Source organism: Mesocricetus auratus, unplaced genomic scaffold (genome assembly GCF_017639785.1).
Source record: "Mesocricetus auratus isolate SY011 unplaced genomic scaffold, BCM_Maur_2.0 Super-Scaffold_100004, whole genome shotgun sequence".
NCBI classification, from domain to species: domain Eukaryota; kingdom Metazoa; phylum Chordata; class Mammalia; order Rodentia; family Cricetidae; genus Mesocricetus; species Mesocricetus auratus.
The window spans coordinates 96,530,190-96,546,920 of NW_024429189.1; the positions used below are offsets into that span (position 1 = coordinate 96,530,190).

General features: G+C 45.3%; 1 protein-coding gene across 2 annotated transcripts in view; it reads left to right on the forward strand.

Annotated features, from left to right (window-relative positions):
* The first annotated feature begins 3,452 nt into the window (after nt 1-3,452).
* Tgm3 (transglutaminase 3) overlaps nt 3,453-16,731 on the forward strand; it is a 58,339-nt gene continuing 45,060 nt past the window's right edge. Inside the window, exon 1 of one of the 2 annotated variants that reach the window (XM_040746284.1) lies at nt 3,453-3,593. Coding sequence is in view for 1 of the 2 variants with exons in the window: in XM_013112320.3 (XP_012967774.3) it covers nt 15,455-15,461 (7 nt within the window). In the remaining variant the exon portion in view is untranslated. Of the gene's footprint in view, nt 3,594-15,381; nt 15,462-16,731 lie in introns of those variants that run through there. The other variant, XM_013112320.3, reaches the window with a different exon arrangement.

Consider the following 16,731-nt stretch of genomic DNA (forward strand, 5'->3'; position numbering starts at 1 on the left):
AAAGAGCGTTTATTTATTCTCCAGGAGTTTCAGCATTGAAGACAGAAATAAGAAATGGCTTCATTTTGTATATTAATATGAAGCTTTTGAGATTATAATAAACTTACATCATTTCCTCCTTCCCTTTCCTCCCTCCAGTCCTTCCCATATACCCCTCTTTGCTCTCTTTCAAAATCATGGCTGCAAAGGTGTTTATGACCAAACCTCCCAGGAGGACTGGAGGATGGAGTCAGGGGTGAGGGGAGAATGTGGCTGCCATAAATGCTAATGTTTTGGGAGAGGTGTTCACACTGTTTTTCTTTTGGGAAGGATTCAGGTACTAATGGGTGGGTGGTCTCTACCAGAGGCCAAGGAAATCTTATTAGATGTTTCCCAGGACTCAACTCGCCAGATTGAAGGAGAACGTAAAATGACAAGATAGCCAACATCTCTAAAATATTGCTGCTGCTGCTGCTGCTGCTGCTGCTGCTGCTGCTATAACTGAACCTGCATCTGTCTTCAGCGCTAGCAAATCCATCCTGTGAAATACAATATCCTTTTTCTGACTTCTACAAAGCACTGCTTTATGCTAAGCCTGGACTAGAGCTCATCCTAACCAAGGCTAAGCCCTTCAGGACACCAATTAGTCAATGACTAACCATGATGCTTCTGTCCGGGGAGAAAATAACTGTGAAAAACAGCTGGGATTCCAGAACTACCAACACCAGGACCACCTTTCTGGCCACAGATGAGGCTTGGACCCCAGGGATATTCTGATCTGAAGAGGTACTTCCTCCGGAACCATTCCTTTCAAATTTTATTATCCCCAAAGTGGGGGAGAATGAAAGGACTGCCAAGTGTTGTCACTGGCTGTCTTGTTCTACCCTGCAACTTTAGGACCTGCAGAGAAAGGGATTCCCCCACCCCTGAGAAACCTTCCGGGTCCGCTGGCCCTCCCTTCCTCCTTGCAGGCTGCACAGCAACCCCCGCTAAGCCACCCCTCCCTTTTAATTTTTTAAGTTAGGCAAACCCAACGTTTATTTAAAGCAAACAATCTTATTAGAGTTTAAAAGAAAAATTCCAGGGCAGGCAAGCTGGAGAGGAGGATGGAGAAGAGAAGGGGAAGAAAAAAACAAGTGTGCCTGTTTGAGTTGAGTAGGCACGGAAATCAGCTACATGCTGAGCACACAGGCAAATGGTAGGGAGGTGAGTTTTAGAGAGAGATTGCAGATGCCCCAAGTACCAGAAAAAAGCATACTTAGGTTCCATCCAGCATCTGAAATAGACAAAAAAGAAGAAAAAGAAATAGTTAACGCCTTTCTGAGTCAAGACTCAGAAATGCCAACAGACACTGCAGAGCCTCATGGCAGCCAATGTGACTATCCCATCACTGCACTCTTGTCCAAGCATGTTAGCTTTAATTTGTGCTCTCCCAGCAGCAAGCCCCATGCATCTGAGGCCTCAGAGTACTGAGCATACTGTCAGGGAACATGTGGTCAGTAAGTGGACAAGGTGGGGTACCGAGAAGCATCTGTAGATTGACAAATGGTCTTTGACCTGATGGCCTCTCCAGTGGAAAACAGAAATTTGGAGCCAGGGGAAAGCTCAAATTCAACTTCCTGCTTCTTGTAGTAAGGAAACAGACCCAGAGATGGAGAGTGACCTACCCAAAAACACAGTTACATATATGCAGAAGGATTTTGACTTTCCATTTCAGATGGCTTAGGTGTCACACTGAACATAAACCGCAGGCTAGTGAGTACAGCAGGTACACAACCAGGCTGGGTCTCCAAGACCAGGAAACCACAGCAAGTCCTGTTCCTCCAGTATTCCTTGTTCATTTACAGCCTGGATTTGTGTTGCTGAGTCATCAAGATCTCTTTCTGCCTGACATTCTGTGATGGTTCTGGGGTTAGACAACACTTCGGGAATCGTTCTGTATCCCCACACACACCGTACAGGGTTAGGGTTTTATCCAGTGTCAACAGAAATCAAAGTAATGTATACACATGCCAACTGCTTCATCTATTATTACACAAGATGCAATTTTGAGGATGGGGTTGGAACCAGACAATGGCTTGCATTTGTGATGGATGAATTAGTAACACCAACACAGGAGCTATCTCAGATTCCCAAAAGGCATGTTGGCACATTGCAGGACCAAAAAAACATCTACCCACTCATCCCCATAGAGGGCTTTCCTAACCCCAGGCCATAGCCTTGTCAATGCCAACTACACACTGCTGTGAGGTTGATACCATGTCTTGTTTACCACGGTGACTGGCAGGTGTACCTTCTTCTTAATGGTCAACAAACTGAGCATCGTCTATGGAAACAGGGAAGCAGAACAGAAATGAGGCTGTGATGTGCATGAAACACTTTGGATTATCTTGTTACTTGGGCACACCTCCTCCTTCCTTCTTATACCCAAAGGGATGTGAAAGAAGAGCATTTTCAAAACTATTCTGTAAAACACTGTGTGTGTGTGTGTGTGTGTGTGTGTGTGTGTGTGTTGTTTCACATATAAACAATCTCCTTGGGTGATGTGGGCCATGAGACATGCTACACCTTTGGAGACTCACATGAACTTCATAAAGACTCAGAAATTCTACAATGGAAACATCTGATTGCATTCAACCACCTTCCCTCAACAATTATTGGCCTCTTCCTCTTCAGATCTAAGAAACTGGTGTTCTTTCTAGAGCATACAATTTTGGAGGCACTGGATTAGATAACCTTGAAATGCTTTTGTAAACCTTTCTCTCTCATCTAGAGGTCATGGAGACTGTGGACTTTAGAGTTAGATGGACTCAGGTTCAAATCTTCACTCTGCTCCTTAATAGTTGCGTGGCCTTGGGCATGGCCCTTAAAGTTCCTGTAGGGTGGGCTTGGTGATGCCTTCCTGTTAGGATCACAAGTTAGCTATTGATGGTGCTAAATAAGGTAACAGACTCAAGTATCCGTAACAGTAGTTGGCACACTCTAGGCCCATAGTAAACACCTGGCACTCTGCTCCTCACTCGCTTCTTCAACACCCTTCCCTGTCTCTGCTGCTTCAGATATAGCTGCTATCAGGGGAGAATACAGCAAAGAGGTAAGCCGAGGCCAGGCCCTCACATGACCCTTTGATGTTCTTTTGATTTCATAGACCAGGTGCTTGGTAGGGAGGCCTAGGTGACAGGGCCAAAGGGTAGGTGGCAGAGAATCCTGCTTTTGTTTATCAACCAAGTGAGTCATCTGTGCTAGGCAACTAGGTACTGTTGGGGATTAAGAGAAGTTGCAAGAATACTTTCCATTTGTTCCAGAATAATTCCCACAATTTAGGACTGTGATAGCAAACTGATTCTCAAGGCCCCATGTAGAACAAAGTTTTGTGTTTGCCCGGGCAAGAAGCAAACGTTGAGGAGGAGCTGGGTTGGGACTCTGAAAGGGTGGGATTAAGAAGGTTTCGAGCAACTCTGAACAGACCATAGCCATAGTAGGAGATGCTGGGAAACAAAGCCACCGCTCGACAAACACACATCAAAGCCTCGGGTTGGTGGCATCGTGACTACTGAGGGGACTGATACAAGGCGTCCACAAGGGAGGGAAGGACAGATGGAGCCTGGGTCTTGGTGAGTACTGAACAAGGCCCTACAGACTGATCTTGCTTTTGTAGGCCTCATCTTGCACTCCCTCCCCATTACAGGGCAAACTGAAATGAAAGAGCCCAGCTCTAGAGGACAATAGTGGCTTTGAGTCTCCCTCTGGCTTCGATGCCTTTGTATTCCTGGGAAAGTTACCCAGTCTCTCAAAGAAACTTAGTTTCGTCCTGTGTGACATGGTAATAAGGATACCCACCTCAGAGAACAATTGCAAGGATGGGAGGAATCCTCACTGATGGGTCCCAGATTGTGACACCTTGAGCTTTCAGATGGGAATACTCTTCCATTCCAAACAAGTTTATTTTCATATGCTTAGCATATAACTAATAAAACAAACTCTCTTATTTCGATAGTTACTATGGGTTTGAAGTCAATATGCAAGTTGAAAGAAGAAAAGGTATTTGAAGGAAACTATTTGATAAATAAGGGCACAGCAGGTGTGCACATGAGGGACACTCAGAATTCACAGGAAGGCAAGTGGGGTCTGGCACATGGCAGGAGGTCAAATCCCCTCCTGTTCTTCCACACCCACGAAAGGGAGAGAAGCTCCCATTTTCAGCGTGCAAGTCCCCACTCCCATTTTCAGCATGCAAGTCCCCACTCTTCTGGCTAAATCACCCCATTGTTTCCATTTGCTCCAGCCATAGGTCTTACTTAGGTCACCACCGGGACATTCTTGCCCCAAGTCCTCTTGCCTTAATGGGGGCATTGTAAGCTCTAACAGCTTGTACCAAATGACACCCTCCATGTCTTCTGGAGAGTTTCAGAAGGTAAAAACTCTTCACAGGAAAATGGAGGGAGAGAAGGAGAGAACTAGAGAGGACAAGAGAAAGGGAGAAAAAAGGAGTAGGAGAACAAGACAGAGGAGGGGTCTTGCTCAGATTCTGTGCCTTTCTGTTTCTCTCTTGTCTCTGTCTGCGCCCCCCCCAATATCCAAAGAAAGGCAGCAACTTCCCCCAGAAAACAGAGCGCCTAAACTCTGATGTCTCATTTATTCGACCCATTCTGTTTTCTTTTGCAGCAGGGATTCCCAGCCCTAGAAGGACCAAGTAGGTCATCTTTAAAATGGGTTCATCTGTGAGAATGGAACTAAAGCAAAAGCCACGAGCCAAAGAGCTCTAAACCCCCTAGACCCTGGTAGCTGAAGGCCTAGCCCTCAGGTGGCACAGTGGAGGAGATCCTGCTGCCTGGAGTGGAGCTTGGCTACATGAGCAGAGGGAGGACAGGACAGGACTAAAAGGTGTAGCTCTTGCCGTTCCCTCCAAGGCTTAGCAGATTCCCTTAGATCCTTAGATACATGTGTTTTGTTCTCATCCTCTGTATGGCCTTAGACAACATTTCAGGTTATTTCCTGGTGGCTGTGCTGGGAACCTGGTGAGGTTTTCACTTTGACGTTCTCACGGTCACCTCTCATTTGTGACTTTCATTCCCAAGGCCTTCTTCTGTCCACATTATTGTTTGAAAAGACTATGTATGGATGGTAGACCCTATGGACCATCAGGTCTGCACCGCATCTCTCCATTAAAACCCTAATTTTGCATTGGACATGCAGAGCATGCATGGTAGTAATCTAGCAAGACAACTGTCTTTCCCAGCCCCTCACAGAGGAGGGGGAGCAGCAGCCCTCAGCTGCAGCAGAGCTGTGACTTCACCAGCAGCGGCCGAGGCATCCAGGATAGCTCATTACATAACCAGCTGGCAATACTCTTTGCCCTTCTGCTTCCCTGCCAGAAACACAGGGTGTCACCCAAAAGTGTGCTAAGCATGAGCTTGAGGCCAGGTAAAGCCAGATGGAACTGGAAGCAATCCTCATAACCATGTCCCAGACCTAGGTAGCCTGTCTAAATGTTTCATTTAGAAGAAAGATAAAAAGAAAAAGAAAAAGAAAAAAAACCCGCTTACGTGATTAAGACCCATCCTTGGTGACCCTGTGATATGCAGTCAAATGAAATCCCCCCAAGGACTCTGGCATGGTGGCCCACACCTATATTCTCAGCTTGTGGGAACCTGAGGCAAGCACATCAAAAGCCCCACTCCAGCTTGGGCCACATAGTGAAACTCTGCCTCAAATAGTGGAGAATTAACAACTTATCTCAGCGGTAGATTGCCTAACATGTGCAAGGCCCTGGGCTCAATCCCCAGTACCACAAAAACAAACAACAAAACCAATACTATAATTTCCCTCATTATCAGGTTCCTATATCCTCTCTCCAGAGAAAACTAGAGTTAGCATCTTCTTTTAAGTCTTTCCAGCTATTAACAAATTGTATACAAGGATAACTACATCTATCTATTTTTTCAAGGCTTCTACTGAAATGTAGACTCCTAAAACTTAGGAATGGGGTGGGGTGGGGATACAAAATACATTGTGATCAACTGGTTCAGAGATTCTCACCGAGAACCAGGAATGGGCAGAGGTGGCCGCGTCTACTGCCGACCACAGAGTCTGATGAGAGAGGCTACTGTGGGTTTGTAGATGAGATAATGTAATGGCTGAGACAAAGGTTGACACCTCGAGCCCTGTATCTCCCAAGGTCTCCAGGTATGTTAGAGACAAACCTTGTCTAGACCCCAAGTCCCCAGGTAACTAATGCAAAAGGCTCTGTGTTCCCCAAATGTTGGGGACACAAAATCCAAGCCAGAAAGTATATTGGGAAAGTCAAGAAAAACTGGGTGCTAGGTGCTTGCTGGAAGAAGACAAGAGATTATTTATTCTGAGTTTTTATTGACCTAAATTAATAATTCTCTTTCCTCTCTGGTTCCTTCCGCAAAGGCCCCAAGAATATTGTCATTCTATGAGGAGCAAGTCTTGTTTGGATTTTCTAGACCTTTTTATTTTTTTAAATGTCAGAGAAGTGGATAAAGCTATTTCTTCAAACATGTCCCTACTTCCTGCAGTCTAGTCTGACAGAGAAGGTTGTAGCCTTGCTTACATGTCACATCCTGTCATGAAGATCCGTGTTGTGCCCAACAAGCTTCCACCCCCTGAATTTTATGATTCCCCTGTTTTATTATTTTCTTTACCGATGCATGAAACTAAGACCTAAATGTGCCTGGGAACCTTCATGTTGCTGCTGAGGAGTAATGAACCTTTATTATTGGGTTAATCCCATGAAGATGAAGACTCCCAGTGAAATGCATCCAGCAGACAATATATTTCCCAACCATAAAATAAAGCACTGTCTGGCAAATCAGCTCAGTGGCAGAGAACCTGTCTATCGAAGCAAGTATTGTTCCTAGCACTAAACTCACTGCTGAAACTTTAGTGCTAAAAATCTTAAAATAAATTAATAGCAAATATCATACAAAATAATAGGCCCTGCCATGACATTTGTAGACGCACACAATGTACTTTGATCATATTCCCTTTGTCCCTGTCTGCCTCCCTCCCATTTCTCTGTCCTTCCTCCCAAATAGCCCCCCTTCTACTTTTACATATTTTTTAAAGTAAGCTAGATTCTACATATGAGAAAATATGCTTTATTTGTCTTTTGGACTCTGACTTATTCTATCCATTCTCTTGCAAATAACATAATATCACTTTTAGGGCTAACTAAAATTCATATGTATGATGTGTCTCACCTTTGCTCTAACCATACCTAGAAATAGGCACTGAGGCTGCTTCTGAGGTGTGGTTCCTGGGGATAGCGCTGAGTGAACCTGCATTGGCAGTGTTTTCACTGTGTACCAACTTTGGTTTCTTCGGGTGTGTGCCCAGGAGAGGTGCAGCAGAGGAACAGACTTTTATTTAACTCACTCAGTGTGTGGTGAGACCAAATGAGAACAGACATTGTGCCTTTTGCACTCGACCATAGTGCCTTATTTCAAAAGCTACTGAAAAGTAAGTATTATGGTGTGCCAGGTCTGAAAAGTGGCCAATAGAAGAGCTGGTCATATCCCATCCGGCCCCTGATGACATGCTGTAGGGCCCCTTCAATATGTCGGTCCATGATGCACTCAGATTTGTCTTCCAACCTTTATGCTAACAAGAATGCTTTCTTCCTATCTCTGTTAGCTTGCATCTTTTATGTCATAGTGAAATGTTCTCTTCCCTGTGTATCTACTATATTCAGTAGGCAAACCTTACTGAGACCTGTGATATGCTTGTGTTCTATGCATTCTGCTCTTATAGGTCAGCATTTCAGTAAATGCCGGGCCCTAGTTCATTCATCATTCCTCAGAAAAAGAAGAATAAAACCTTACTTTCCTCTCATGCACATGATTTATGTCTATTTCTTGTAGACACTAGAAACATTGTAGACACAGCAAAACAACAGGGGATATAAAATATTTGTAATTTGTTACACAAATTCTGGACTCTAAAATTTTTTCTATTTGTTAGAAATATGTCAAAATAGGATCACACCAAATCCATAGACACACAGGCTGTCTTAGTTAAACTCCGTACTTAATGGAACAAAAACCAGCAGACACAAATGTGGGGAGGTCAGTTGGAAGGAGGAGGGAAGAATGAAGAGAGACGAGGGAGGGGGAAGAGGGAGGAGATAAGAGAAGGTGGAATGAGAATCATCAGATTGCTTTATCTACATACACAAAGCTGTGAAATAATAAATTTAATAGAGACATGTCTCCTATCATACTACATGTATGGAGGTGTCGAGGGAGTTTCTGGACTGAAGCAGAAAGTGACTGAATTGTCATAGCAGAAACAGTTCTCACAGCTGGAAGTTCCAGGTGCACTGGTCTCACTGTTCAAGGCTGAAGTGAGAGGAGGTCATCAAAGGAAGCAGCCCTGCACTGTCTTTGGCTCTGTCACTGGGGTCACATTCTGTGACCTCAGGCGAAACTTTGATCTGCAGACTTTGGTCCTTTATCAGAAAAGTGAAAGGCTGCACTTGATGGCCTCTGGGCTGTTTTCTTCCTGAAAATTGACATGATCCAATGAACTGTCCCTTGTTATCATTTTATGGTATACTCTTTTTCTTTTCTTTTCTTTCTTTTTTTTTTTTGTGCAGGGTGTGGCAGGAATTTGTCTTGTTTGGTTTTTAGAGACCAGGTTTTACTGTGTATCCCTGGCTGTCCTGGAACTCACTCTGTAGACCAGGCTGGCCTGGAACTCAGAGATCCACCTGCCTCTGCCTCTGCCTCTGCCTCTGCCTCTGCCTCCTGAGTGCTGGAATTAAAGGCATGCGCCACCACTGCCCAGCTTTTCTGGTGTGTTCTTAAGATACAACTTGGTCCTCCAGCTGTGGCATCAACAACCAAGTGGTGGGTTGCAGTTTCTTTTCTGTGTCTGGTTTTCCTGCCAGTGCTCACAAATGGCCAACACACAGTTTGGCAGGGAAGCCAGTCTTTCTGACAGAGACTTCAGTGAGCTGAGATCCATACCCTGCTCTCCCCTCTAGGTCTAAGAATTTAGGACAACTGTTGGGACTAAAGGTTGAGCTAAGCCTTTCCAGCCTTCCCCACTGACCCCAAGCACTGTGTGTTCTACACAAGGCCATGTGCAGCCAGTGGGATGCAGACTCTTCCTTGTGTTCTGGCATGGATGCCTCTCCATGATCTTCTCCTTCATGGTTTGTCTTAAATACATCCTCCTTAAGGAGATCTCCCTTATCTCCATAACCAGTTTCTATCACATGACTACAAGTGATATACACTCTTTTGGTTATTAGTTTATCATCTTCAAATTTTTCTGTTGCTTCTTGCCTAACTTTTCAAGTAACTATGTTGTTTAGAATTCATGGTAGCAGTCAAAGAAAAATGCATAGACCCAAGAAGGGATTATCAGAGGCCTACTCTTCCTCCAGATTTTGTTTAGTTGTATTTGTTTGGGGAGAATGAAAAATTGGGGTACAAACATTAAAGTTGATGTTTTTGGGCTCAGATCCCAAGGATCCCTGCCTTCCTGTTCATTCCTGGATTGTTATCATTGTCACCAAGATCAGTAGCATCAGTCTCTGGGATGGAGGACCAGGTGGGAGCCTTCCTAAAGTCCAGATTTCACTGATTGGGAGGAGCCAGGGCAGGCAGATCCTGGTAGCCCACATTACCTTATCAAGGCAGTTAGCTTCTGTAAGCCTTTGCTTTCTTAGCTTTGAAATGGATCTATGCTTCCCAGGGAGCATTGGAAATTAACAAATAAGGAACTCTTGGCACAAAACTTGACATCAGGAATAGTGGTGTGTGTGTGTGTGTGTGTGTGTGTGTGTGTGTGTGTGTGTGTGTGTGTGTGTTATCCCTCATCTTGTATGCCGATCATTCTCCCAGAAATGGCACTAACAGATTTAAAGTATATATTCTTTGGTGCCTGACATGACACAGGGCATCTTCTAAAGGAGGAGAGCAAGGTAATGATCCTTGACATTCACAAGGACTGTGATATAAGTCATCTGATTCCACACCAAACTTTGAAGGTGAGAAGAATAACAGAAAGTGAAGGAATTAGTATGAACATATTCTAGAAGGTCTTGCTTCCAAACTATGGAATTCATATACTAAGCCATGGGGAGACTCAGAAAAAGCTTCCTCTTCTCATTGATGTCTTCATGAGCAGTTGGGGAGTGAGAGGAAGCACTAACCTGAGGCAGAAGCTCTGAGGCAGTGGTTCTCAACCTGTGAGTCATGACCCCTTGGTCACCTAAGACCATCTGCATATCAGGTATTTACACCATGATTTATAACAGTTGCAAAATTACAGTTACGAAGTAGCAACAAAAGTAATTTTATGGTTGGGGGTCACCACAACATATGGAACTGTACTAAAGGGTGGCAGCATTAGGAAAGTTGAGAACCACTGCTCTGAGGAGACAAATCTCGGTGTAACTGAGGACAGATTCCTGTTCCTTTAAATGCACTTTTTTAACTCCAGGTCACAGCAGCATATCTCACACACTGCGCCTTCGTAGGATCAGTGCTGGTATAGACACCGGTCATCAAAGAGCCAGCTCCTAAGGGATGTTGGGTCAGCCCTGGAACCTCTCCAGAGACTTCACATAGACTGCTTGCAAAGGTGTGAGGGTCAGGATTATCATGAGATGTACACTAGGGCAGGGCAGTGTGCTGGGGGACCATCTGGACCAGGCAGCTTCTTTTTGTTGTTTGTCAATGCTCAATTTTACAAGAAAGCATTAAGAATCCACATGCTCTATATTTTTAAGAAAGAAGACAAGTTTATGCTGAGTGATGACCTGAACTCCCCAACCTTTATACAAATCTCATATCAGTTAAGTTGGTTAGGCAACTAAAATAAAGGTTAGATCCAGTGACTTCATGTGATGCCTATTAGTATTGTTCAAATAGGTACAATTTGCCCATAACTTTGACCAAGTGTTACCAGGACAACTTTAATCTGTGTCTGTTTCAGCTTCCGATGTGGGATTCCGATCAATGAGTTGGGGCCCCAAGCTTCTTCAGGAAAACAGCTTTTAATTGTGCTAGCAGATTCAGCCAAATGTCTGTTTCAAAGAACCAAGCCCCAAATATAGAGAAACAGAGCCTTTTAGCATTTTGCTTCTTTGTTTCCCATACATGGTAATATATGAACGACTTCACTGACTATTTTAAACCACAGGGTGGGATTCTAATTCGGAGGGAAAAGAAGAGGCTGTGGAGAGATGTGGTGGAGTTTCACATTCACTAGCAATCACAGATCTGTTTGTGCACTCACTTGCTGTTTTGCTTTTCCTGGATTTTCAGGACATCAACCATAGTAACATGGTGGCAGACCCTGGTGACAGCCACAGGGGAAGTCACTGGTCCTGTCATTCTATCTCTGTTCTTACTTCATCACAGGAAGGTAAACTAGTCACCCCGTTATCCCCAAGACTTGTGAATGACTGTTCTTTCTGTACTGTCCATTCACGTGTGTGTGTCTGTGGCCAGCACCCAGATGTGGAAACAGACCCACAGGGGACTCACAGGGCTATAGCTAATAGAGGTACTGTCAGTCCCAGCTCTAAGTCCCATCAGGGAAGCAGCCAAACTCTGTGTGAAGGGATTTTGATAGCATGGATAGTGACTAATAATAATGTTCTCCTGATTTTTTCTTTTAAAAAGGTATTTTTCATTTTCTTAATTTCTTTTCGAAAGTTTTATAAATATATATTGCATTTATATCATTCTTCCCCTTCCTCTCCTCCCATGCCTCCACATTGTGCTCCCTCTCAAATTCTTGTATTTATACACACACATCCACACACAGAGAGAGAAAGAAAACTAAATAAACTCAGCAAGTTGAATTTATATATTTATTCAGTGTGTGTGTGTGTGTGTGTGTGTGTGTGTGTGTGTGTGTGTTTAGGTTTGACCACCTGTATTGGATAATCAATTAGGAGGCGTATACCTGGGCAAAACTCATCCCTCTCATCAGTCATAAGCTGCCTATAGCTCTTCTTCTAGGGGTAAGGCCATGAAAGCTCCTCCCTCCATGTCAGCATGTCTTGTTTGGTCAGTCCTATTACTGAGATTTCATGGGTGCTGCTCCCTTATCTTATAGAGAAGATACACAGCACATGTCCAGGTCTTCTGACTGTTCAAGTCTTGCTGTCCGCTGTGCTAGTCCCTGAGCCTTAGGTGTGGGGTTTGTGTTAAAGATGTATCTGGGCTGGACAACTTCTCAGAGACTGTGCTTTGTGTGTTGTGAAATCTCCAGCACCCTAAATCCCTTAATTAGAGGGAGAAAAAAGACAAATGATCAATAAGCCTGCCTTTAAAAGCCTCCATTTACGTGCTCCATCTTACCTGGTGTCTGAGCTGCTGAGTGTGGGTAAGCAGGAATTTCATCCTGTGTATAGCTGGCTGACTCACAGGATGAGTTGAATTGAATTGAAAATCATTTAGCCGAAATTGTGACACAGCTAGCAATTATAGTTTGCCTGCAGGTTGGGGCTGTGGCAGTGGCCATGATGCAATCTTCCAACAGCTAGCAGTAGGTTTAGGCAGACTCCCTGCTGCAGCCTGCTGCCGGTGAGTTAACCTGCTGCTGGCTAACAGCTAAGTGGGCAAGGGAAACTGGTCCAAACAATGTCTCCGGGAGGGTTCCTAGAAGTGACTAAATGGTGGTTCTGGGTTTCACTGCAGCTGGGCAGGATGTGTGGTCAGGCTGCAGAGGTCAGTGTGAAAGCATTCCCAGGCCACACAGCAGGAAAGCTCTGGAGCCTGGATTTACAACTTGGTCTCGGAGCCCAGTGTCTGTATTCACTTACCACACTGCAGTGGAGACTGGTCCAAGGGAAGACCTCATGACCAGACGTCAAATAGACACTTGTGGGCCCCTTTGCAAAAGTTGTGGCACTCGGAACTGTGCAATTCTTTAAAGGGTAATAATAACTCTAATAATCTCACCACTGGCTTCTTGCACGGGGCTGTGCCAGAGGACATGCTAATTAAGCTCTTTATGGCTCCTTTAATTCTCCCAACAATTCTGCCTCAGTTTTACAGACAAGGAAATGGAAGCTCTGAATGGCGAGATGACTTGACAAAACCAGAATATGGACCCAGGTCTGCATGACCTCAGGCTCTTCCCCAAGGACAGTGCCACCTGCTTGTCATCTCTGCGGGTTCCTTTGTCCTATAATTCAAAGGAATACCTGGAGTCCAATTCCTCCTGGTTCTCATGGTCAACAAAAATCTTAGTACTAAGTAAACTCTTCCTTCTCCTTGTGCCACACTCAAGAGTGCATGGAGCAGCTGGGCGGTGGTGGCACATGCCTTTAATCCCAGCACTCGGGAGGCAGAGGCAGGCGGATTTCTGTGAGTTCGAGGCCAGGCTGGACCGACAGCCTCCAAAACAATACAGAGAAACCCTGTCTCGTAAAAACCAAAAAAAAAAAAAAAAAAAAAAAAAAAAAAAAAAGAGTGCATGGAGCGCCTCCACATTCCTTCATCGCACTGGGACACACAGCAACATCCGGGCTCCTGGTAGGATGGATCCTGAGTACGCCAGGCCTGCCCCAGAGTCACAGCTGGTGCCACAGCAGGGGCCAAGGCCACCCGCAAGCCTCCACATGGGGTTCAAGGCTGTTTGCCAGATAGCTCTGACACCTCTGCTCTCTTCTTGGCTGTCTACCAGGAATAGGTGCCAAGCTACTTCTCCAAAAACCATCAGAACTCTGAAAAGGCCAAGCTCCCTCATAATGTAGGCAGTGACCTCAGCGGCTGATCAAACCAGATCTGGAGTCACTTAAATGTGGGTCCCAGTCCTACAGTTAGATCCTTGGAACCCACATAAAAGGCTGGACATGGAGGCACATAGCAGCAATCCCAGGGAGATGGGAGGCAGGGGCCAGAGAATTGCCCAAAACCAGGAGGGCCAGATAGCCTAGAGTGCCAGCATGGAGGAAACAAGAGAGAACAAGGTAGAAGGAGAGAACAGACACCCCAAAGTTGCTTTCTGATCTCCACATATGCATGCATGCACACATGTGCATGGCGCACACACTAATAAAAATATATTTTATTTTTATTGAAACAGGTATGTGTTCTCACCATGTGTCAAGTACTCATCTAGGTTTTGAGGAGAAGATTAATAATATACAGCCTATTTCTCCGGTCTAAGGGTGGAGACGTAGGAAGAAGATAGTTAAAGGACAGGGCATCTGTAACTGCTGTATCTTAAACCCTCAATACTTTCTTCTTCTCCCTTCCTTCCTTCCTTCCTTCCTTCCTTGCTTCCCTCCTTCTTTCCTTCCTTTCTTTCCTCCCTCCCTTCCCTTCTCTTCCTTCCTTCCTTTCTTTCTTTCTTTCTTGCATTGCTAGGAATTGAACCCAGACTCTTTGTGCTGACGCCCAATCAGTGAGCTTTACTCCCACCACATACCTTTTCCCAAGCTAGCCTATTACTTGTGATCCTCCTGCCTCAGCTTCTCAAGAACTGTGATTACAGCTATGCCCCAACACAGCCAGCTACATCTGGAGATGGTTTTGAGCCATTTGATGTGGAGAACAAAATTCTGGTCTTCTGGAAGAACAGCAAAAACTCTTAACCACTAAGCCATCCCTCCAGTAATTAATCTCTGTTTTAAAACTGATATATGAGCTAGGGCCAAAAAGCTGGCCAATGACTCCTCCTACAGTCCTAGAGAAAGCTTGTGGCAGAACTGGCAAGCCAGCAGCTATTTCTGGTCCTTCATGATAAAAGACTGTGGCCCCCTAATCTGATTCTAACTGCTGTCTGATTCCAAAAGATCTTTGGTTTAGTTCATGATGAGACTCATATATTCACTTTCCTCTTGAATAATCATGTGCAATTAATATCTCATCCCTGTAGGGTGAGAGCATGGGTATGTTTATCCTCAAACCTAAACAAAGCTTCCAAGCTTCAAATCTGAAGGATGACCCAGGCCCAGACAGCAATGGGACCTCGAGCTCTCAGCCTCACCATGTACTTTCTAACATACTCAATGCTGAGCCCTTGAACCATGCCATGTGGAAGCAGACAGCCCTAATAATATATGCGCACAGTGAGAAAGGACGTTGCTAAGTTCTAGACATGTCCTTAACACACAAGACGTCCTTGCATCAGCTCCAGACAAGTTTCCCGAAACCTGTGGTCCAGGAAGTCACTCACCTTTGTGAAAGAAATAAAGAATCATAAGAGCAAACCATTCGACTTCCTTTCATCTCCTTTCTTCTCTCCAAGCCAGTCTTGCATAAGCATGATGACCTTCCATTGGGTGACGGGTATGTTGTAAGTGAAACGTTTACAGGCACCACAGGAATGACCTGGTGCCTCGCCCACCTCATTAGAATTCTAATTGGGGTGTGTAGGAGAGGCTCCTATAAATGGTAAAGCAATCCTCGGCGCCTGTCTCCCCACACCATCTCTGTCATTCCCAGAGGAGCCCCAGGAAAGGCAGAAGAAGCCGAACATGAGTGGTGAGTGTGGTGTCTCTCCAGCAGGTCCTTGTGGGAAACCCATACCGCCCTCTGGGTCTGGCAGAGAAGTCAGTTGGGACAGCTGTCTGTCGTGGGGACTCTGAAAGCTGGGCTTCAGTGATTTAGGTTCTGTCTCAGAGGTGACTTCTTTTCTAGAACGCCGGCTGTGTTCCCCTAGCATACTCCAGTGGTGGAACATGACCAGAATGTGTGGAGTGATGGGCAGGATGACCTACCCAGCGGGGGTCACATTCCCCTTGAGGACGAGCTTTGTCTTATTACCACTGCTCTCACACATCGGTCGCTACCTATAAAGACAGCATTCTGCATTTCTCAGTACCCTTTTACCAGCTGTCAGTAGCAGGGGCAAAGAAAAGCAAATCTCACAGAGACACAGGGGCGAGAGACACACACGTGGAAACTGAGTGTTGAGAAGCCGTCAGCTGGAATGCTCCTAAGTAAACTACAGGTCCTGTAATACCGGCAGACTCCCTGGCTTGACTTGCTGTGTGGAAGCCCAGTAGCAGACACAGCAAACACGTCGCAAGACCTGGCTGTCCCTACAACAGCACCAGGGAAGGCAACTGAAAAGGAACAAGAAGTGCAGGTTTTTTGACTCCGTGGTTACTGTCGAGGATCTGGGCCCTGTTAATTACTGCCTGTCATGGTGATCGGCCTTGGACCTTGACGGCAGCAATGCCAAACCCAAACAAGGCATGAGTCAACCCTGTAAAATATGAATGGTGGTTAGGAGCACAGGAAAGTACCAATCCAGATGTGAAAGGCAGGTATGGCCACTTGGGAAAGCCTCCAGATGGGGACAGAACAGAGACTTCACTTCTTAGCTCCATTCCCTCTCATGAATACAGGCATGGCTGCAATGCTAATAAAAGGAGCTCTGGGGATTAGAAACTTCGCTAAAAGGGAATGGTAGTTGTCATCTAGTAAACAGATCTTCTGCCAGGCAGAGGCTGAGACCTGGAATGGGCAAAGCCTTACTAAGGTCAAGCAGCAAGTTGGTAGAAAGAATGAACCTACCCCCAGCACCATGGAGCTTTCTACCGAGCCTGTGTCCAGATTTGAGCTCATACGTGGTTCTTGGCAGGTGAACCCAGACCTTTTCCTTGAACTAGGACTTGGTCACCTTTTTCCAGGGAAGAGTCAGGGATTCCTCCTGGGTTCCTGACTTCTTTGGATGTCCACACACTCCTTTGGATGTTCACACCCTTCTTTCAGTTGCTTGGACCAGAGAACGATCTATGCTCCCTGA